Source organism: Mesoplodon bidens, assembly GCF_964165515.1.
Source record: "Mesoplodon bidens genome assembly, chromosome: 4".
NCBI lineage: Eukaryota > Metazoa > Chordata > Mammalia > Artiodactyla > Ziphiidae > Mesoplodon > Mesoplodon bidens.
Window position 1 is genome coordinate 146,153,495 of NC_138160.1, and position 20,930 is coordinate 146,174,424.

Below are 20,930 nucleotides of genomic sequence, written 5' to 3' on the forward strand. Positions count from 1 at the left end.
AAAAGATGCTCAACATCGCTAATTATTAGAGAAGTGGAAATCAAAACTACAATGAGGTACCACCTCACACTGGTCAGAATGGCCATCGTTAGAAAGTCTACAAATAACAAATGCTGGAGAGGGTGTGGAGAAAAGGGAACCCTCCTACACTTTGGTGGGAATGTAAATTGGTGCAGCCACTATGGAGAACAGTATAGAGGTTCCTTAAAAAACTAAAAATAGAGTTGCCATATGATCCAGCAATCCCACTCCTGGGCATATATCCAGAAAAGACAAAAGCTCTAATTTGAAAAGATACATGCACCCCAACGTTCAGAGCAGCACTATTTATAATAGCCAAGACATGGAGGCAACCTAAGTGCCCATCAACAGATGAATGGATAAAGAAGATGTGGTATATATAATGGTATATATAATAAGTAATGGAATATTACTCAGTCATAAAAAAGAATGAAATAATGCCATTTGCAGCAACATGGAAGGGCCTAGAGAAAAGCTTACTAAGTGAAGTAAGTCAGAAAGAGAAAGGCAAATACCATATGATGTCACTTATATGTGGAATCTAAAAAATAGTACAAATGAACTTATTTACAAAACAGAAACAGACACACACATAGAAAACAAACTTATGTTTATCAAAGGGGAAGGGGGGGAGGGATAAATTAGGAGTTTGGGGTTAACAGATACACATTACTATATATAAAATAGATAAACAGCAAGGACCTACTGTATAGCACAAGGAACTAATTCCAATGTCTTGTAACAAACTATAATGGAAAAAAATTTTTAATAATTACACATATACATATATGTATATAATTGAATCACTTAGCTGTACATCTGAAAGTAACACAATACTGTAAATTAACTATACTTCAGTAAAAACAGAAACCTTGTGCCCCCAGCCAGCCAGCAAGATGGATTTGAGATGAGTCTAGGTCTCTCATCTTCCAGGTTGGTGCCTCTTCAACTAATTAACCTTTCTCTGCTCCAAAGTCCAATGTTTCGGTTTGTTTGCCTCACTGTTCCTTGGGCACACAACCTTGAGTTTGACAACACATATATATTTGTTTGCATATACATAGAGAAAGAATGCTAAAGCAAATGTAGTAAAATGAATCTAGGTGAAGGGTATATGAGTGTTCATTATAGTATTCTTGCAACTTTTTTGTAGCTTTGAAAATTTTCAAAATAAAAAGGTGGGAATAACACACAAACCACCCTCACTCTACCCCATATGTCCCTCCAGCTGTCACCATTTCACCTTCTAAGCACAGCAAAGATTCCTTGGAGGCATCTCTGTTCTCCCTCTCTATGTGGTGGTTAAACATTTAATAACTGGCCCTCCAAACAAACCAGAAAGCTACCGATCTGTAGTGTTTTTCAAGTCCTATTGTCTAAATACTCCCACCACGGCCAATTTCAGGCTATTAATGTGGTGTCATTAAAGACAAAATGCATAAGAGATGCACCGCATATAATATGGTATTTCCAGCCTACAGATGTGATATATGCAAATAACCTCAGTAGCATAGATAGTAACATAATTAAGAAGTGCTGAGTTTTAAGTATTTATTACCTTTGTTTTAATATAATCCAGTTGATCGTAAGTTTATACAATCAATTTTTAAATAATGGCTGTGTTTAACAACTGCCTCCAAAATTCCTGAAAATTTGATAGTTGGCTCTTGCCAGGCAGTACAAGCTGGATCCAGCACACCTCTGTAAAAAAAAAAAAAAAAAAAAAAAAATCTCAGCCCACTGAAACCTGGCTTCCACAGCCACCATTCAACCAAAACCCTCTAGCCTGTCTCCCCAGGGACCTCCTCCATATTACAAAATGAAAAGGATGATAGATAGAGCTCTGGCCTGGTCTGCCTTGCTTGAGTTCTCTGCAACATTTAGCACTGTTTACTCTACCTGCCTTCTCCAAGGCCCTCTAGGTCCTCTTCTGACCTGCTGACCAATCCTTCCCAGTCTCCTTTAAGGGCTCTTCTTCCTCCATTTGACTATGGGGCTTTGATGTGCCCCTCTGACATACTCCCCCTGGGTGCTCTTGTCCAACTCCACGGTTTCAACTACAACTAAGAAGCCCAGACCTTCTTCTCAACAACAAACCTGTATATCCCAACCTCTTAACTAGTTTGCTCCTCTTCCAGTAAAGACATTTCAAACAAAGCCGAGTGGAAGCCTTCATCCCTTCTGTCACCTCGAGGTGAAGGTCCTGAGTTACAGAAAACGCAGATCTGTCCAATCCTGAAGCCAGGGAATGTATGTTGCCTCCCTTTCAAGTCCCATAGACCTTATCACAGTTTACTAATGCAAAAGGTTTCAATAGGGCAAAGGCAACATACATTAACCCTCCCCACGGTACCAGCCCACCACCCCTCCCCAGCCTCAGATTGCATGGCCATGTCAAGGTACCGCCACTTGGTGGCGGCATTCTCCAAATGGAAAATAGTATCTGGGTGCTGACATGACAGAGGCTTGAGCTTCTTCAGGGCCAGGTGTATCAATTCACACTGAATCGATGGAGGGAGGAGTAGTCCACCCCCAGCCAGGTCTCAGCTTCCCGTTCCTTTTCTGGACCAAAACCAACAGGCGCCTTCCCGAAGTGCTGTACAAAAGTGGGCTCATTCGCCCTTGCTCGTGAAGCAACTCACTTGCCCGTCTGTTGGTCACTGTCCATCATTGTCAGTGAGAGCCAGAGTCAGTGGCTATTGGGCTGGTGCGTCGGTGTGGGTCGCTCTGTTTACCCGTTCTTCCGGCCACGCGAACCCCGAGTTGCCAGTCGGAAAATCACCCCTCGCGACAGAATCCACACCCTCAGGATCCGCCCCGTCGCTGTTTTATCCAACCATACGTCTCTGCCTCACAGGAGTACCCGCTCCCCAGGTCACATCCAGTCACAGTCCCCGCTCTTCCGAAATTCTGCCCTATCAGAGCCCTAGCTCTCTAGGAATCCACGCCCACCATGAGACCACGCCCCCCGTTGTGGATTTCCCTCTACGGCCCCGCCCTCCTTGGGAGCCCTGTCCAGTGATAGGCCTTTCCCTCCCACAAACCCCACCCTCAGGTCTCCCTTTTCCCAGACCCAGGCCGTACTAGGCCGACGCGGCGGATGACGCCATCGGATAACGCCGCGAGAAGGTCACACGGGATCTTCCAGTATGGCGGCGGCGGCGGCGCTGCGGGGAGGCTGGTGCCGCTGCCCGCGGGTGAGCAGAGTGCTGGGCCGGGGGGGGGGGGGCGGGCTTAGGGAGCTCCGGACCCGTGACCTCCAGAGCCTCGTTCTCCCCAGGCCTTTGATCCCTTCGGCCCTTCCCTGAGCTCGGCGAGAGGCTAGGAGTTTGGTCGCTGGGTCAGCCGAGGCCGGGGCGGGGGCCCCGGAGCGAGGCCTCGGAACGTGGGTACCGAAGCGAGGCCTGAGGGCGGGGGCCGGGCGTGCCGGGCCGGGAGCGGATCGCCCCTCACTTCCTGGCTGACCCCATGTGTACCGAGGAGTGAATGGTGTCCGTGGTGCTCAGTGGAGAAAAAGTAGCGAGGAAAAGGCAAAAAACCGTGACAGTCACAGCTCACCTTTATATGCCACGTCCCCCTACCGGAGCATTTCCTGCATCACCTTTCTTAATCCTCTGAAAGTGTGGGAGGTAGTTGTCGCCCTGGCTAAGAGCCTGGGCTCATAGATGCCCTGGGGGTCAAGGCGTGTAAAGCGGCTTCAGAAAATAGTACTCACGTTGCAGCTGTTTGTCGCTGTTTCACAGGGTAGGAAGCTGGGAACTCAGAATTGTTAAGCAAGCTGCGCACGGTCTCAAGAGTTGAGTGGGGTGGCTGACCTGGTCCAAAGCTCAGGTCAGTCTGACTCCAGAGCCAGACTCTGGAGGAAGGAAAATATCTCCCAGCAATCTGAGTGTCAGGAGAAAGATGGTGTTTTTGACTCAGGACTGAGCTTTTTTTTCTGGGCTTGCTTGTCTTTTGAGGCAGGTTTTAAAGGTTGAATGTACACGTGTTTGGATTTGGGCACGTCCCAAGGAGAACCACCCTCAGGTTTGGTCCTGCTGGGGGATTTTTCTCCCCAGTGAGACAACCATCCACTTCTCTTTCAGGCTGTTGCTGAAGTCAGTGGCTCCAGGATCAATGGGTGTAGGCATTCAGAGGAGTAAAACAAGTTAGTTAAACTCCCAAGAGTTACTCTTGAGTAGCTATAGGAGAGTGTGGCATCTGTGTAAGTTCGGGGTGTTGCTTAGAGTGACTGGAGACAGGAAGCATGGAATGGGGAGAGGAAGGGCCCAGGGGATGTGGAAATGAAAGAGTGGTTCTATCAGGTCATTGACATCAGTGTACCTAGCTCCGTGCTGGGTGCTAAGGTGTAGCATTGAACAGGACCTGCATGGAGCTTCCCTCATGGAGCTTTTTTTTTTTTTTTTTTTTGCTTTACGCGGGCCTCTCCCTGTTGTGGCCTCTCCCGTTGCGGAGCACAGGCTCTGGACGCGCAGGCTCAGCAGCCATGGCTCACGGGCCCAGCTGCTCCGCGGCATGTGGGATCTTCCCGGACCGGGGCACGAACCCGTGTTCCCTGCATTGGCAGGCAGACTCTCAACCACTGCGCCACCAGGGAAGCCCCGTCATGGAGCTTTTAAGTTCATCATTTTGTAGGAGAAGAAATGCTTACCAAAGAGGTGCTACACATGAGGTTAGCAGCATCTTTGCCCAGGTGACGCCCCTAAGTTGCTCTGCTCACATCTCAACCCTGGACCAGGACATGGTAGCTTTATTCCAGGGTTATGCCTGGGACAAGTTAGCAGTGTTTACCCCGTGAAGCCCGGGCCTCTGGTCCTCCAAGGCTGGCAGAAGTAGGGTGGGCTGGTGAGAGAAGACTGCTCGCCACCAGCGTCGAGTCTTAGCCTGCCCATTTTCAGACTAAGGTGTTCAGCCAGACTGTCATATTTAGCCTTCTTCCACCATAGGTTGGCATTTCGTAGGACCCATCAGTTTCCCCCACGTTCAGAGGCAGGAGGGTAGATATGGGCCCCGGATGTGCAAATCAAGCGTTTTCTCTTTCCACCAGATTCCACTGGCTTCTCAGAATTTGGGAAGATGGTCAAGCATCTAGCATGCAGCAGACATGTGATAAAAATCGTCAAATGAATCTCAGACGACCCCTGCTCTTTTAGCGTGCCCTACTTCCTCATCACCCTCTAGTCTAAATGGATCTTTCTCTCTTCTCCCTCAATTAGAGATGCCTTGGAGGTGGAGTCCATTTTCTCTCCAGCCACAACCTAGTGCCACTACCCCATGGTACCTATCAGATGCCCCGGCCGAGTGGAGAGCTGACCCTGGTGAGTGACTCAGGATACAAGCAAGCCGGCAGGAGGGGGAGGTGTGAAAATCAGACCTAGTTGACAGGAGAGAGGGCTGCAGGATGCTGTCCACACTGCTGGGGGTGTCTGAATGGCAGGCATTCCACATCCAAGGTCTTCCCGGAGTTACAGAGCCCAGTGGGCCTGGTCCTCTTCGTATCCCGGGAAGTGCTCGACACTGTTAGGATTAGGGCTCCTGCCTCACACAAAGTAGCATGTCTCAGCTCTGCTGGCTAGAAGGGCATTCCTCTAACTGAGCTGAAATCCACCTCCCGGTGGCTCCCACCTGTGGGTCCTTCACTAAGCAAGTCTGTGCCCTCTGCTGGGTGACAGCCCTCTGGGCGTTTGAGCAGAGTCACCCATCCATCTCTTGGAGCTGGGTTTCCCCAGGCCATACCTCCCTTACTCTTTTTTTTTTTTTTTTTTTTTTTGCCGTACGCGGGCCTCTCACTGCTATGGCCTCTCCCGTTGCAGAGCACAGGCTCTGGACGCACAGGCTCAGCGGCCGTGGCTCACGGGCCCAGCCGCTCCGCGGCATGTGGGACCTTCCCGGACCGGGGCACGAACCCGTGTCCCCTGCATCGGCAGGCGGACTCTCAACCACTGCGCCACCAGGGAAGCCCCTCCCTTACTCTTTATGTTGTTCCTCACAGAGAGCATTTTCTAGAGCTTTTTTGCCTTCCCTGTCATTCCTCTTCAACCACGTTTCTGTTGGTGCCTCACCACCATGGGGAAGAAAGCCCGAAATCTCACAGTCTCCAAATCCACATGCTCAGGCAGCCCACACCCTCCCTTCCTTTCTGAGTCTCATCTCAGCCCTCTAGCCTCAGCATGCTTTATCTCCCAGATCCTGTCCTGGGGCTGTTGTGGGCTTGGGACATGCCCTTTGGCGCTTCCCCTTAGTTGTCCAGCCCCGCCCTCACCCCCAGTTTGCAGCCCTGGAGTGAGCCGTGGGGCTGCCGCGAGCTGGTGCAGTCCCTGACAGTCTTAGAACTTGGATTTCCCCTGGAGAAAGGCTGGTCAGGGCACATCTGGACCAGACAGCAGCCTGCTGTTGCCAGGCCGGGCCACCGCACCTGTGGGGCAGCGCCCAGACTTGCTGCTGCTCTCCCTGGGGCTGGACGGGGACCGGGGAGGCAGTCACCCCTGAAACTTGTAGGGTGAACCCCCTGCCGCTGCAGCAGACCCCGCACGCCGGCGGGAGTGGTGGGGGCAGCTGAGCAGGTGCGGCTATTTCCCTGTGACTTGACTGGCTCACAGTCAGTCTTTAAGCTTTCTCTTTCCTGAGCCTGCACGTAGTTACACAGGGGGCAAAGCAGGCATCTACAGCCGGCTGTGTCTGACCCCGAAGCCTGCGTCTCGGGTAGGGCAGTGCCTGGAGCAGGGCCTCACACTGTCTTCTGGCCTCTGGGTGTGTTCCGTTGGGTTTTCCTGTGGGGATTGCAGGGGGGACCCTGAGCTCCGGCTCTCGGTGACTGTGATCCTGTGGGCCAAGAGAGGGAGGTTTGTGCCAGTCCCCAGGCCCTTGGGTGACATGTAAAGCCCAGCTGGGGACTCGGGAGTGGCCCCAAAGGAAGAAGTTACCCTGGGCCCAGAAGCCCCTGGAGTAGGGCCTGGGCCGGCTCTTTTGGAATAAGGGGCCACAGAGTCCTTTCAGCTCTAGTCCTGGGACGAGGGTCCCTTTGGGTGTTGGCCTTTTCCTTGGATGGGCGTGTGTGAGGAGGCCCCATGAGAATTCCAAGCTGCGCCTGTTTCTCTCACCCCAGCGAGAGAAGGGGCCTGGCATTTTCTTTTGTTTTTTAATAGACTTTATTTTTTTGAGCAGTTTTAGTTTTACAGGAGTATCAAGTGGAAAGTACAGGGCGTGCCCATCAACCTCCTGTCCCCCTCTCCTCCCACCGGGCACGCAGTTTTCCTCTGGTTGTACATCTTGCAGTTAGGGCGGTACATTTGTTAAAACTGATGAGCCAGTATTGACACATTATTATTGACTTTAGTCTGTGGTTGACATTGGGTTCACTCTCTGTGTTGTGCATTTTATGGGTTTGAACAAATGTGTAATGTATCTACCGTTGACAGTATGGTTACAGAGTAGTTTCATTGGGGTAAAAATCCTCTGTGCTCTGTCCACCCTCTCTCCCCTCCTCCAGCCCCTGGCAACCACCGGCCTTTTCCTTGTCTGCATAGTTTCGCCTTTTCCTTGTCTTCATAGTATCACCTTTTCCAGGACCTTAGAGTTGGAATCCTACAGCCTGTAGCCTTTGCAGATTGGCCTCTCTCCTTTAGTGATACGCCCTTAAGGTTCCTTCACATCTTGTTTTGTTTCTTTTTTGAATCGCGATGTAATTGATATAACATGTCATGTGACTCCTCTTGTATTTTTTTCATGGCTTGATAACTCATTTCTTTTTCTTGCTGAATAATACCTTGTCCCACAGTTTACCGCCTGGTGGCTTTTTACTTTGTCTGTTATACTCTTCTAAAAGAGATAACTATTCACTGTGGGGTTTTTTTGGTTTTTGTTTTGCTTTGTTTTGTTTTCGTCGTTGTTTTTGGCCGCACCGAGCAGCTTGCAGGATCCTAGTACCCCAACCGGTGATTGAACCCGGGCCCTCGACAGTGAAAGCGCAGAGTCCTAACCACTGGACCGCCAGGGAATTCCCCAGATATTGTTTTTATTTATTTTTAAATTTTTATTTATTTATTTATTTTTGGCCACGCCGTGCGGCTTGTATTCATTGTTAAACCTATATCAACAGAAAGGAGAAAATGAAAAAATTCTTCGTTTCTTTTGCATTCTTTCTAGTCCAAATCCTATTCTTCTGGAAACAGGAAAGGCTTTCTCTCCGGCTTGCTAGATAACATCAAACAAGAATTAGCCAAAAACAAAGAAATGAAAGAAAGTATAAAAAAGTTCCGAGACGAGGCCAGGAAGCTGGAAGAGTCAGATGCGCTCCAGGAAGCCAGAAGGAAATACGTGAGTCCCCTTTGCTTTGCGTCTCCCTGGGCAGCCACTCTTGCTCTCAGAGCCAGGAATTCCCTCCCAGGGCAGTGCTGGGGCGGCCGGGGAGTGAGGGGACAGGAGCAGGCCCCCAGCCTTCCAGTTCAGCCGTGAGACTGCAGCCTTCTCTACACACGGCCCAGCAGCACTGACGGGGTTTCAGAGCCCTCTCGACCTGCTGCATCAGAATCTGCATCTCCACGGGTCCCTCGGGCACTAGGTTTGAGATGCGCTGCTCCTCAGGGCCTCTGACTGAAATGGGTAGAAAGTGAGTTGCGGGGCTGGTGTAATTATTATATTAATCACTGCTGCCGTCTCTCACGGAGTAGCTGCCAGGCGCCCGCCAGTGGATGGGCTTGGCACCCTTTATTTGTCTGCCCGTGAGGGCTCTGCCCGGCGGCACCCCCATCTCACCCGTGGGCAGCTGAGCCTGGGGTTGTGGGCATTTGCCCCAGGCCCCTCGGAGGTTTTGTTCTGTTGGCGCCCCTCCCAGGCCATGGGTGACGCCTGTTCCCCCTGAGTCTCCCCAAGTCACTCACTTGGATGTAACTACCTGTGAGGGATTCGACCCTGTGGGAGATCGCCCTTCCTTTTCATTAAAGAAGAGGAGTGAGCTGAGGGGTCGTCCGGGGGCAGCACAGGCCGAGCGTGGGGCCGGGTGATGGGGAGGGGGCAGAGAGGGGCAGGAGAACGCTGAGAATGCCCCGCCCCGCCCCCAGTGTATCACTGGTGAGCATATGGGCAAGATCACCCCCTGCTGCCCAGACACAGATGCGGGGCCTGGGGCTTTGTGCTCAGGAGGGTCCCTGTCCCAGACTACAGCCAGGGACCCTGGGGGGCCAGGAGGGGACGGGTGGACAGGCTGAGGGAGTGGTAGAACGGGGTGTGTCTGGGGAGGAAGGAAGGGACTTCTGAGAAAACGCTTCTTTAGATTGTGTGTTGCAACACAAAGATACAACATCCTTTACCCTAGAGAACCATCGAATCAGAAACCATGCGGACGGGCGAGGTGATCAGGAAGAAGCTGGGGGAGATGACCGGCACCGTGAAGGAGGTAATGGCCTCCGGACCCCCAAGGCCCCTTAGGGCCTCCGGAGCCCATCTGTCCCTCACCTCTGGTGGAGGAGTCGGGGAGCAGTGCTGGGGGCAGCCGGGGGTGAGCAGGCGGGGGAGGCTGCCTGGTCGGGAGGCTTCCGGAATCAAAGTCCAGAATGCCTTCGGGAAGGAGGGAGAGCTCAGACTAACCCACTGGCCTGCGAGTCACCGCTTAAGTTAGAAGCCTCTGAACTACAAGCAAGAACAGGAGGAGGGTGAAAGGAGGATGTTTTTCTTCCTGCCTTAGGCTAGAAGGAGGTTGGGACACTGCACGCTCCGCCCCCGGGAGAGTAGAGGTGGGAGTGAGACTCCTAGAGGGCCTGGGAGACTTTCTTTTTGTTGCTTCTCCTGGGCTGGAGAGAGGGGCAGGGCTTTGCCTCGAGGCCAGCCCAGTGCGCTGGCCTCACCTACCTCCCCTTTGTCCTGACCCCGGGGCTGCTGCTCCTGTGCTGTCCTTCCTGCCTGTCACAGGCCGGAGCCCTAGGGTCCAGTGCTCCAGAAATCATAGGCAGCCTTCTGGGGCATGTGCACCCCAGTCTCGGCTCCATGAGCCAGATGGGCTCAGGACACCTGCTCCCGCCCTCTGGAGGCTGGGTCTGCTGTTAGCTCGGGGGGAGCTCCTGCAGGCCCCCACCGGGTGCCATGCCAACACCTTCCTCTTCTCTGTCTCAGTAGAGTTTTGACGAAGTCAGTAAAAGTGACCTTGGCCGGAAAATCAAGGAGGGTGTGGAAGAAGCAGCCAAGACCGCCAAGCAGTCGGCTGAGTCTGTGTCCAAAGGTGGGGAGAAGCTTGGCAGGACCGCCGCCTTCAAAGCCCTCTCCCAGGTGAGCTGGGCCGGGGCTCGTGCCCACGGGCGCTCTGGGCTCAGCCCCAGAGAGGCCTCACCGAGGGCTGCAGGGCACACCAGGCCTCAGCCAATCCTGGCTGAGCAGCCTCGGGCAAGTCACAGCCCCTAGGGAGCTACACGTTAACAAACCAAGAGCCTCCAACCCGATGTCAGCTGCTGACACCCTTAGCTCACATCCAGAACCCAGAGACTGTCAGGCTCTGGGTCACTTGAGGTCCTGAATTCATTCCGTAAATACCGCTTACCACGCGCTGGGCCCTCTACTGGCCGTGGGGCCTCAGGAGAGAAGGTCCGAGTTCTTGCTCTCAGAGGATCCCGGGACAGGAATGGGGACAGGGAAGGGGCAGGCAGTTCCAAGTAACACATGACAGAGGAACGCTCGGGGAAGGCGCCAGGCCAGGGGAGTGGGCATCACCAGCTCGGGGCGCCCCACGCAGCTAGGTGTGGCCAGAGTGGTGGCAGGGACACCAGAGGGTCCTGGAGGCCATGCGGGGGAGTTTAGGTTCATCCTGAAAGCACAGCCTCCCAGTGAGGATTCCGGCAGCAGCTCAGAGGAGGCCGGAGAGTGTCTTGGGTGATGGAGCCAGGAGGGAAATGGGCTCCAGAGGTTTGCGGAGGTGGGATCCAGAGGCTGGGTCAGCTCGGATGGAGGTGGTGAGGCAGAGGCAGCTCTCAGGACGCCCGTCCGGCTTCTGGCCCATGTGAAGGAATGTTTCCAGCGAGAGTGTGGAATCGGCCTCAGAATGTGAGGGTCGTCTGGGGGCAGCTCTTGGCGGGGGGCGGGTGGGGGCAGAAGTCAGAGCTGGGGTCTCCCCTCTGCCTCTTGCCTGTGCCTCCCCCCGAGGCTTGGGCGAGTCTTTGCCCTGCACCTGCGAGTCACGTGACCTTGAGACCTGGGAGGCGTGGCCCCGGGGTGGGTCCACAGCTGCTGATCTCGGGTGTTGGGGAGCCCCAGCTCCCACATGGCTGGCTGTGCTCTGCAGGGCGTGGAGTCCGTCAAGAAGGAGATCGACGAGAGCGTCCTGGGGCAGACCGGGCCCTACCGGCGGCCCGAGCGGCTCAGGAAAAGGAAGGAGTTCTCGGGAGAGAAATTCAAGGAAGAGAAAGTGTTTGAGGCCAATGAGTAGGTACCAGAGCTGCCAAGGGGCCCCCCTCTCACCACCTCCCTTTGCAGCACCTTCACTGCTGTCCGTTTCCCAGGACCCGCAGAGGGTTCCTACCCAAGTCCGTTTGTGGGATTTCTTTGTGCTCGAGGTTCCCAGGCACCCTGAGAGGACTGGGAGGGGAAGGGCAGGGTGGCAGGAAGGGGGAAAGAGACGGCAAGAGGCCGGAGTCGTCACACCGTCCTGCCGCCCCTTCCCCGTGCACGGAGCGGCTCCCGGGCTGCGCTCACTGGCTTCCCCGATCTTCCCCAGGGAGGCCCTGGGGGTCGTGCTTCACAAGGACTCCAAGTGGTATCAGCAGTGGAAGGACTTCAGGGACAACAACGTGGTGTTTAACCGTGAGTGTCCCCATTTCAGAGAACCGCCTGGCGGCAGGCCGGTGACAAACACTTACCAGTGCTCCCCGAGGACGGGGCACAAGACAGAGCAGGAGGCCGGGGTCAGAGAGGACCAGTCACTTCCACAGCGTTGCCCAGCGAGTGAGCAGCGGAGCGCAGGCCTCAGGCGGCCTGAGGGGAAGCGCCCAGTACCTCTTGGGCGGCGGGCTACCGCCGTCAGGGCTGGGCCACCACCTTGGCTGGAGCTGGTATCGTTGTGAGGCAGCCAGGTGCACGTGCCAGCCACCCCCCCATGTGAACTTGGCCTCGACACACCGAGGCCAAGAACCAGAACTTGGCCTGGACACTGAGGATGTCCAAAGGCCTGCGTTCCCTTGGTAGCGAAAGCCGCAGCCAGCAGGGGCGGTGCCCGGCGTTCACTCGGCTCCCCTCAGCCCCTGCCGGAGGGGTCTCTGCAGCCTCCCAGAGTCGGCCAGCAGGCTCGGAGGGGGCTGTGATGGAGCGGGTGTGTCTCTCCGGAAGGGGCCTCTGACCCCATCCGCCACCCGCCACAGGATTATTCGAGATGAAGATGAAGTATGACGAAAGCGACAACGCTTTCATACGGGCGTCCCGCGTGCTGACAGACAAGGTCACAGACTTGCTGGGTGAGTGGGCTGCCCCGGGACCGTCCCCCCACAGCCCAAGCCGGTGGTGGGAGGGGGTCCCGGGCCCTCACCCCACTCCTGGCTCTGCTGCCCCAGGGGGCCTGTTCTCGAAGACGGAGATGTCAGAGGTTCTCACGGAGATCCTGCGGGTGGACCCCGCCTTCGACAAGGACCGCTTCCTGCAGCAGTGTGAGCACGACATCATCCCCAATGTCCTGGAGGTGCGTGTGCGGCTGGCAGGGCCGCGGCCCCGCGGAGAGTTCTGGCAGGGCCGCTTGGCTGTGGACGGGGCTTCTGAGCGGAGAGGTGGCTCCAGTGTTGACAGAGGCCTGAGCATCCCACACGGCCAGCCCTTGTTAGTCAAGCAGCTCGAGAAAGCCAGGCCGCTGCGGTCTCCTGCAGCCCCCGCTGGTCCCTGGGCCGGTGTCCTGACCATTCTTGCCTGGCCCATGGGGTGTGTCTGCCCCAGGGACTGAGTTTCTCACCCACTGGAGCCTGGAGCCCCATGGCTTGTTTCCCTCGAGCTCTCTTCCTGACATTGTTCCCTTGAAGCTGCCAGGGGCCAGGTGTTTGTCTCCCAGGGGCCAGGGGCCTTTCAGGAGTTGGGAGAAGCCGGCTGCTGCTTCAAGGGCGCGGGGGCAGCGCATGACTCAGGGCAGGGAGGCGGGACCAGCACAGCAGCCCAGGGGCCTTTCCTCTCTGGGAACCCTGAAGCCCATCTTCTGGTCTTCTCGCCTCTCCTTTTGGCACATAAACAAGGAGGAGGCGACTTGCTCAAGGTCACCCTCCTCTAGGCCCCCCCAAGCTGGGGCTGGAGCCTAGGCATCCTGCAGCCCAGCCAAGCCAGGGGCCGTTGGCACGGCCTTAGTGGGACCGCAGGCAGCCCGTCCAGCCCCGTGTGAATGTCCGTTCCTTCCTCCCGCACCGCCTCCGCCTGGCCCCCTCTCCCTCCTCCGAGTTCCCAGGTCCCTCAGGACACTTGGCAGGGTTGGGAGGAGGTGAAAGTGTAGCATTTCCCCAAAGCAGCAGCCCAAGCATGGGCAGAATCTTCTGGGCTGAGATTGTCTCAGCCCCCAGATTCCCTGTGGTTTCCCACCATCATCTTACCACCCCACTCCCCCCAGAACCCACCCTCTCCCTCCCCAGATCCAGCCCTGTCTCTGGGTTCCTGTGGAGGCTTCTCTCATTTGCACCCTGGGAACCCTCCCCCGCACTCCCCCTCTGCCCCGTCCCGCGTGGACCTGGCTGTCTAAGGCTTCTTCGTCCCCAGGGGAGGTAGAATGCCCTGCCTGGCCTCCTTGGGTCGGTTTCCCGGCCAGGGCGAGAGCCCCAAACGCTGCCACCTTCCTTTTCCTTCCAGCAGGCCGTTGGGACCCAGCCTGGGCTGCCCCGTTGTCACTTGCGGGGGCTCTGCTCCCACTGCTGCAGCCTGGCCCGGTCTCCCTTCCCCAGATTAGGACCCGGAGGCTGGGGCGGGGGGTCTGCAGAGGAAAGGTTCTAACTGGAGAACATTCTCCAGAGTTTACCTGCCTCAAAAGCCCACTCTCATTCTCACACTTTTTTTTTTTTTGTCTTTCCCTTTTTAGGCCATGATTTCTGGAGAGCTCGACATTCTCAAAGACTGGTGCTACGAAGCTGTAAGTGCTTGCTTGCTTTCCCCCCTTATTTAGGCCTAAGAAGAAATCACAGTTCAGAGGAGATCTGCTTGGGTGGCTCAGTCCGAGAAGGGCGGGGTGTCAGGGGCGGGGGTGGCTACAGGCTGCGGGCCCAGGGGTCAGGGGGTGGGCGGAAAGGGACGGCAGATAACTCGGGGGGTGCATTCGATATTCCCTCAGTGCACGGGGGTCGTGGGTGCTGGCTGGTAAGTGGGGTTTGAGGCCCCACAGCCTCCCTTCCCTGGGCCGGAGTTACATCATCGGGCTCATCTCATGGGGGTCGTGAGGATGCTTCGGGGACACAAGGGCAGCGCTCCAGCACATGCAGCGCTGGATGTATTCATTAGCTGTTCTCATTGCAAGATCCTCAAACACATCCAAACAGACATTGATAGATTCCCACCCGGGAAGAGCTGTGTGTCCTGACGAGGCCCGGCTGCTTCCTGGAGTCGGGGCTCTGGGCCCCGGGCCACAGGCCTGCTGGGCTGCATGGCGGCGGCTCAGGCGTCCTTGGGAGCATGCTGTCTGCACTGCCCCTTCCTGGCAGCCTGCCCATCCCCGTCATCAGGCCACCTCACCCCACCCTGCTCACTCCCTGACCTGTGTCTTCACCGCGTTTGTTCCCCCCCCTCCCCCACCAGCTTCTTGATACTGAGCAATCCAGAGTCTCTTTTGGCTGATTTTATTCTGTACCCAGCTCACAAACAACTTGAAAAAGCAGAGGAGAAGATGTCAGGTTTTCTTGTTAAATACTCCCCTGCACGGTGACTAATCCAGCGGGCATTTATGAGTGGTTTGGGGGTTTTTTTTGGTTTTTGTTTTTTGTTTTTTTTTACTTGGGGACCATTAGAATGTGGCTGGTTACCTTTGCCAGCAAGCTGCTGCTGGTGCCCCTGGAAACGCAGCTGAAGTTGCAGCCACTCACACAGGGGTGTTTTGAAAATGTCATCTTTAAGAAAACCACACAAGAAGTCAGATTGGCCCTTTTTTTTTTTTTTTTTTTTCTTTTCACTTGGTGGATCAGTCAGTTACTTCCATAAAGAGTGGATGCTGTTGGAATGCCTTCTGTCATGGTTGCTTGTTGAGATACAAGGCTGCTGGCTGCTGTGTCCCGGGCCTGGGAGCAGGCACAAGAGGGTTAGGGTGTCATTTGGGGCACCACTGCCCCCGTAAGAGGAACAGGCTGCCAGTGGCCGAGACCCGCCCACAGGGGCTGGTCAGTAACAAGGCGGTAGACCTGGGCAGTTCACCCCAGAGCAGCCATGGGGTAGGATGAATCCTAGAAAAAGTGTTTGGTTCCAGGCCAAGATTCACAGTGAGGTGAATGTGGGAATGTTCGGGGTCAGCCAGAGAGGCCTCGACTTACCTCTGGGAGTGTATTCCAGATCGCGTTCCCAGAGAATTACCGGCCTCGCTGATTAATACCGCTTTCAATAGTATTGATACGGTGCTGTCTTTATAATGAGAGGGCAGTGTGTGATTCGAGCCAGCCAACGGGTGGCACCGGCCTCCCTGCTTGGACCCATGCTCCTGGCATCCGCCACTCCTGGCGCCACACACCCAGGAGCCGGGAGCCATTTCTGGAAGGTACAAGAGCTGAAATCCTGAAACCCCATGGTGAGCTCGCCCACAGGGAGCTTCCCGAGACACCGCAGCAGCCCCCCGGCTCCCCTGCGGTGCAGTGCCTTGGCGTGGCTCGCACGCACAGGTGGCCAGCCATACGGTTGTGTCTGGCTTCTTGTTGCAGACCTACAGCCAGTTGGCCCACCCGATCCAGCAGGCCAAGGCGCTGGGCCTCCAGTTCCACTCCCGCATCCTGGACATCGACAACATCGATGTGAGTGCCTCTTCCGGGGGGGCCAGGTGGACCCCAGGGTGGGCAGGGGTGCTTCTCTGAATTGCGCTCAGCTGGGAGGGTTGGGCTCCCCCTCCCTGGAGGATTTCTAGTGCTTGGATTAAATGGCCTCCAGGGTCCCTTTCAGTGGAAGGTTTCCACAGTCTTGCTGTCAGGAATTCTCAGGCAAGTGGTGGCCCAGGGGGTGCTGTTGCCCAGACCAGGGTCCCCTGAGGCCCCTGAAGCCAGGGCTATCCCTGCACCTTCACTGGGGAGGCTTTGTCAGGACCGCTCAGGCCCCCCACTGGTCTGCTCTGCCACGATCCCCTCGATTTCCTCCCCGTGGGGAGCTGAAGGCACACCCACACCTGTGCGCGAGACAGCCGGCTCTGAGAGGCCATTACACGCCTGCACAGCCTCAGTCCGGGGAGCCTGTGTGGGTCCTCAGTGGTTCACATTCTGCCTCACAATTGGGACGTGCCTGCCTGGGCCAGTGGGAGGTGGCAGCCCTGGGGTGCTGAAGCAGGGGTCTGCACCTGGAGGGGGGAGCGGCAGCGAAGGGGCTGGGGACCATTCTCAGGCCTGCCTGCCCTGTCGTGCCCCTCCCCCCCGCCCCTGCAGTTGGCCATGGGCAAGATGATGGAGCAGGGCCCTGTGCTGATCATCACCTTCCAGGCCCAGCTGGTGATGGTGATCAAGAATCCCAAAGGCGAGGTGGTCGAGGGTGACCCGGTGAGTGAGCGGGGGAGGGGATGGGGCGGGAACACGCAGTGAGGCCAGTTGAGAGGGGATGCGGCGTGGCAGGGCAGCACCTTGAGCTGGGCCTGGCGGAGGGTCGCTTATCTCTCCGGTTTGACCAAGTCCTGAGTTACAGCCTCTGCCCCTGCCTCTGCTCTGGACCCCAGACCCAGGCCGACCCCGCAGCACCACTCCCTGGTCCCTCCCAGTGCCCTGACCTGGCAGCATCTCTCTCCGTGCCCTGCACTCGTCCTGGAGTGGGTGCCGGGCTCACACCCTGCCTCCAGCCCTCACCCTTCCCTGATTCTGCAGGACAAGGTACTGCGAATGCTGTGCGTGTGGGCTCTCTGCCGAGACCAGGGCGAGCTCAACCCCTATGCGGCCTGGCGGCTCTTGGACATCTCCGCCTCCAGCACAGAGCAGGTCCTCTGAGCGCAGCAGCCACGACTAGGGCCTCGGGGCTGGATCGTCACTGCAGACACACGGGGGACTGGTGTCCACCTGCAGCAACTAGACCTCTGGGGACAAGACTGTCAGCTGTGCCCCCGCCGTGCCAGGACTGCTGCAGAGCTAGCGGGATGCGGCGGGGAGGGGAGGGGCTGCTGTGCACAACGCCAGCCCCAGCGCCGCCCCTCTGCCCCATGGGGGCTGCTCGGGCCCCGGGCGCCCAGGCCACGGGCAGTGCCCAGAGGCCCCCAGCCCAGGGGTACCCTCCCAGGACCCAGTGGTGCGGCCTGGGCCCACTGGCCACATCAGCCAGGCTGTTTCAGCCTTTTTTTTTTTTTTTTTTTTTAACAGTGCCCTTATTATTATCCTATACATACACAGAGATTTGGAAATAATAAAACAACAAAGTGCAGGAGAGCAACCTGGGTAGTCCAAGGTGTCTGTCACTGGGGTGGGGGGAGCAGCCCAGTGGTCATGGGGCAGCGGTCATGGTCACTGAAGGAACTCAAACAGGAGGAGGACTCACCTGGACAGGACCCTGCCCACCCTGAGTATGTTGTCGGGCGGGGGGCGGGGCGGAGGAAGGAGACTGGAAAAGCTACGGAGGTTTTCAGTGACCTGGGTGGGTCGCTTGAGGGTTGGGGTCCCCGAGGCTGGAGGACCTTAAGCGCCTGTATGAGTTTTGGGGGCACTGGGATCCCCCAAACAGGGAGTCTGAGGGGTCGGTTGCAGAGGAGAATGGGGCTGTGGGAGCTTAAGTCGGGCTGGGTGGTTTGGAGGGGGTGCCTGTGGGGGTGGAAGGGCAAGGCCCTCGGTGCTCATGGTTCTATGGGGCCGGTGGTCTCCCCGGCGCCTCTGGGCGGGGCCCTGTTCTCCCGGAGGGTGGGGCGGGGTCGCGGGCCCGAGCGCCGCTCCCTGCGCAGCCTCCGCCCCCCGCGGCGGCCCCGCCCCCGTCGCCATGGGAACAGCCGCGGCGGCCCGGCTGGCGCGGAGCTCGCCTGCCTCGGTCTCCGCCGCTCCAGGGGCGGGTGGGGTGGGCAGAGTCCGGGCCGCCGCCGCGGCCACCGGGGAGAGACCAGGAGCGGGTGCGGGTCCCGGAAGAGAGCGCGGCTGCCGGCCGCTTGGTCCCGGTCCCGGTCGAGGCCAGGGTGAGGGGCGCGGCGGGGCGGGGGCGCGGGCGGTGGGGGAGGGGGGTCCCCAGGACGCAAGAACAAAGGGAGCGGGGTGGGGGAACCGGGTCTCGCCCCCCACCACGCAGCCCGGGCCGCGCGTTCGCACCTGTTGTGCGCGGGCCGGCCGGGTCGGGGTTTCCTCTCCTTGCTCTTAGCGTCCCCACCTGCGCGCACGCCCGGAGTTGGGTGCCCGCGGGCCAGGCATGGGCGTAGCCAGGGGACAAAGGCGCGGGCGGGGGCTGAGGCTCGGCAGGGTAGTGGGGGGCGGCGGGTGGGGACGACGCGGGGGCGCGGGAAGGCGCAGCTTCATCCCTGCCTCCCGGGCGGGCCCCCTCCTCCGCAGGGCGCGCGGCGATGTGAGCCATGAGCGCGACGTGGACTCTGTCCCCCGAGCCTCTGCCGCCATCGACGGGGCCCCCGGTGGGCGCGGGCCTGGACGCGGAGCAGCGCACCGTGTTCGCCTTCGTGCTGTGCCTGCTCGTGGTGCTGGTGCTGCTGATGGTTCGCTGCGTGCGTATCCTGCTCGACCCCTACAGCCGCATGCCCGCCTCGTCCTGGACCGACCACAAGGAGGCGCTCGAGCGCGGGCAGTTCGACTACGCGCTGGTCTGAGCGGTGCGGCGCCCTCGGCCGGCCCTCCGCGGGGTCTCTCTCCCGGGGCCGATCCGACGGGGCGCCGCCGGGCCTGGACCGCGCTCAGGATCCTGCCCCCGAGCTCGCAGCCCGAGGGGGGAGGGCGTCAGGAGAAGTCCAACCCCTCCCCCCTCACACCCCTCCCATCTTCCCTCCTGGCCAGGCCGGAGCCCCACTTCGTGCCTTTATCCCGCCCTGTCCTCTCTCCGTAACTCACCGGCCCGGCTGGCCCCCGACTCTAAAGCCTGGGTGGGAAGAGGACGCCCGCCTCTCCGCCCCCAGCGTGTAGGTGGCTCTGCTATTCTCCTGCCGCCGAGCATGAGTGTCATGTCCGCTCCCGGGTTCGGGGACCCCCGTCACCCTTTCCCTCCCTCCCCTGTCCTCTGGCCATCCTCACTCCCCCGCCGCCCGCCCCCCTAAGTGTTGAGCCCCTCCTCGGGCTCCGGGCCTGCGGGCTTTCCTGGGCCCATGAGGTGGACGCTGCATACCAATATGCCCTGCGCGGCCTGCTCCGGAGACAGAGACTGAAGAGCGACAATGGCTGCTGTGTCCAGGATGCGAGGCTCCTTCCATGGCGGGGAGAGCGCAGACAGGCTCCCTCCCGCCCCCAGCCCAGGCCCCAGTTCAGGTCAGCGCGCCCCTCCCTCTGTCACCACCTCCACCCCTCATTGGCCCTCCTGCCACCTCCCCCTGGTCCCTCCTGAAGCCCCCCCTCCCAGGCCCTCCCCTTGCTTTCTCACTCCTCCCTGCCTCTGAGCCCATGGTATTAATAAAAGCTATTATTGAGCGCTTACTGCATGCCAAGCAGCGTGCTGAGGTAGCTCCTCCTGTACTGGGTCTGTTCTCGTTTCAGGACCCTGTTAGCATCCTTATTCTACAGGCCAGGGGACTCGGGTCCAGGCAGGTTGAGTGACGTGCCTATAGCTGGCTTCTAGCCAGGCTAGAATTTGAACCCAGGGCTGACTTCTGCACACTCTTAACAGCTGCCCAGGGCTGCGAAACACCCAGATGTACACTCTGGAGGACCAAGGCATAATCCATCCCCCTTGCTCCAGGAACAGCCAAGACCACCCTTCTTTCCCTTGACTTGAGGAGACTCTGGGGGCCATGGAATGGACTTAGCCTGGTAGGGAGCCTGGATGGGGTGCCCTCAGCCAGCCCTGGAGGTTGTCTCCAAGAACTGGCACGGCCTTCTGGTACTGTGACCACACCCGCAGCCCCAAACCTCTCTGGCCTGGTCCCTCCGTCCCACCATCAGCAATGTGCACTTTGGACACCACGGGGCTGGTGCTGTGAGGCCTTGGTCATGGAGTGGGCTGGCTCCGCTCCACGGCCCGCCTGCGAGCTGTGTTGTGCGCCCCCGGGGGGAGCCGTGTGCAGTGTGTGTGGGGAGAGACGAGCGTTGCTATAAAAGGAAGGCTGTGTGAATGCACAGGCTCTGCGAACAGAAAATTCACTGGCTCTCAGAGGACTGGTTCGATTTGGGGGAAGGTGGTGCCGTAGGAGGACACCCGGTTCCCCCACCCGACCCTCACCAACCTGCCCCTGAATCCACACGCTCAGCGAGGCTGAGGGAGGGGGGCCCCGTGCAGGGAGACCTGGCAGCACCTCTGGGACTTGGAGACCTTGGGTAACGGCCAGGACCCCAGCCCCCTCCTCCACCCAGCTCTGCTCCTAAGGCCCCTCCAGCTCTCCCTCCCTCCCCCACTTGCTTCCCCAAGGCTACCTCAGGGACTCACTCCCATCCCTCCAACTTCCTGCCACATGGGCAGCCCACCTTTAACCCTCCCGTGGTCAGGAGTCCAGCTCCCCCGACCTGGCCACCCTCACTCTGCTAGCCTCTCCCCTCCATCTGTATGATGGAGGGTCATCGGGCTCTGAAAACCTTTCCCCGACACGGGTCAGGCTCAGGCGTAGACCCTCCAAACAATCACCAAGGGTCCCCCCACAGCCAAGCCAAGGTCGCTCCAGATGGCATCAGACTGGACCTGGTGCAGTG

General features: G+C 58.0%; 2 protein-coding genes across 2 annotated transcripts; both read left to right on the top strand.

The window, feature by feature from the left end:
• The first annotated feature begins 3,098 nt into the window (after positions 1–3,098).
• TIMM44 (translocase of inner mitochondrial membrane 44) lies at positions 3,099–17,547 on the top strand. Its single transcript, XM_081233657.1, has 13 exons — positions 3,099–3,218; positions 5,238–5,339; positions 8,167–8,337; positions 9,335–9,415; positions 10,132–10,281; positions 11,288–11,427; positions 11,720–11,805; positions 12,360–12,452; positions 12,549–12,673; positions 14,039–14,089; positions 15,855–15,944; positions 16,563–16,673; positions 16,992–17,547. Exons 1-13 carry the CDS (start codon positions 3,171–3,173, stop codon positions 17,109–17,111), a joined length of 1,368 nt encoding a protein of 455 aa, XP_081089783.1. The 5' UTR covers positions 3,099–3,170; the 3' UTR covers positions 17,112–17,547.
• Positions 17,548–18,104: 557 nt separating this feature from the next.
• On the top strand, positions 18,105–19,763 carry CTXN1 (cortexin 1). The gene is made up of 2 exons (XM_081232706.1): positions 18,105–18,274; positions 18,642–19,763. The coding sequence occupies exon 2, from the start codon at positions 18,662–18,664 to the stop codon at positions 18,908–18,910; it is 249 nt and encodes an 82-aa protein (XP_081088832.1). The 5' UTR covers positions 18,105–18,274; positions 18,642–18,661; the 3' UTR covers positions 18,911–19,763.
• The last annotated feature ends 1,167 nt before the right edge of the window (positions 19,764–20,930 follow it).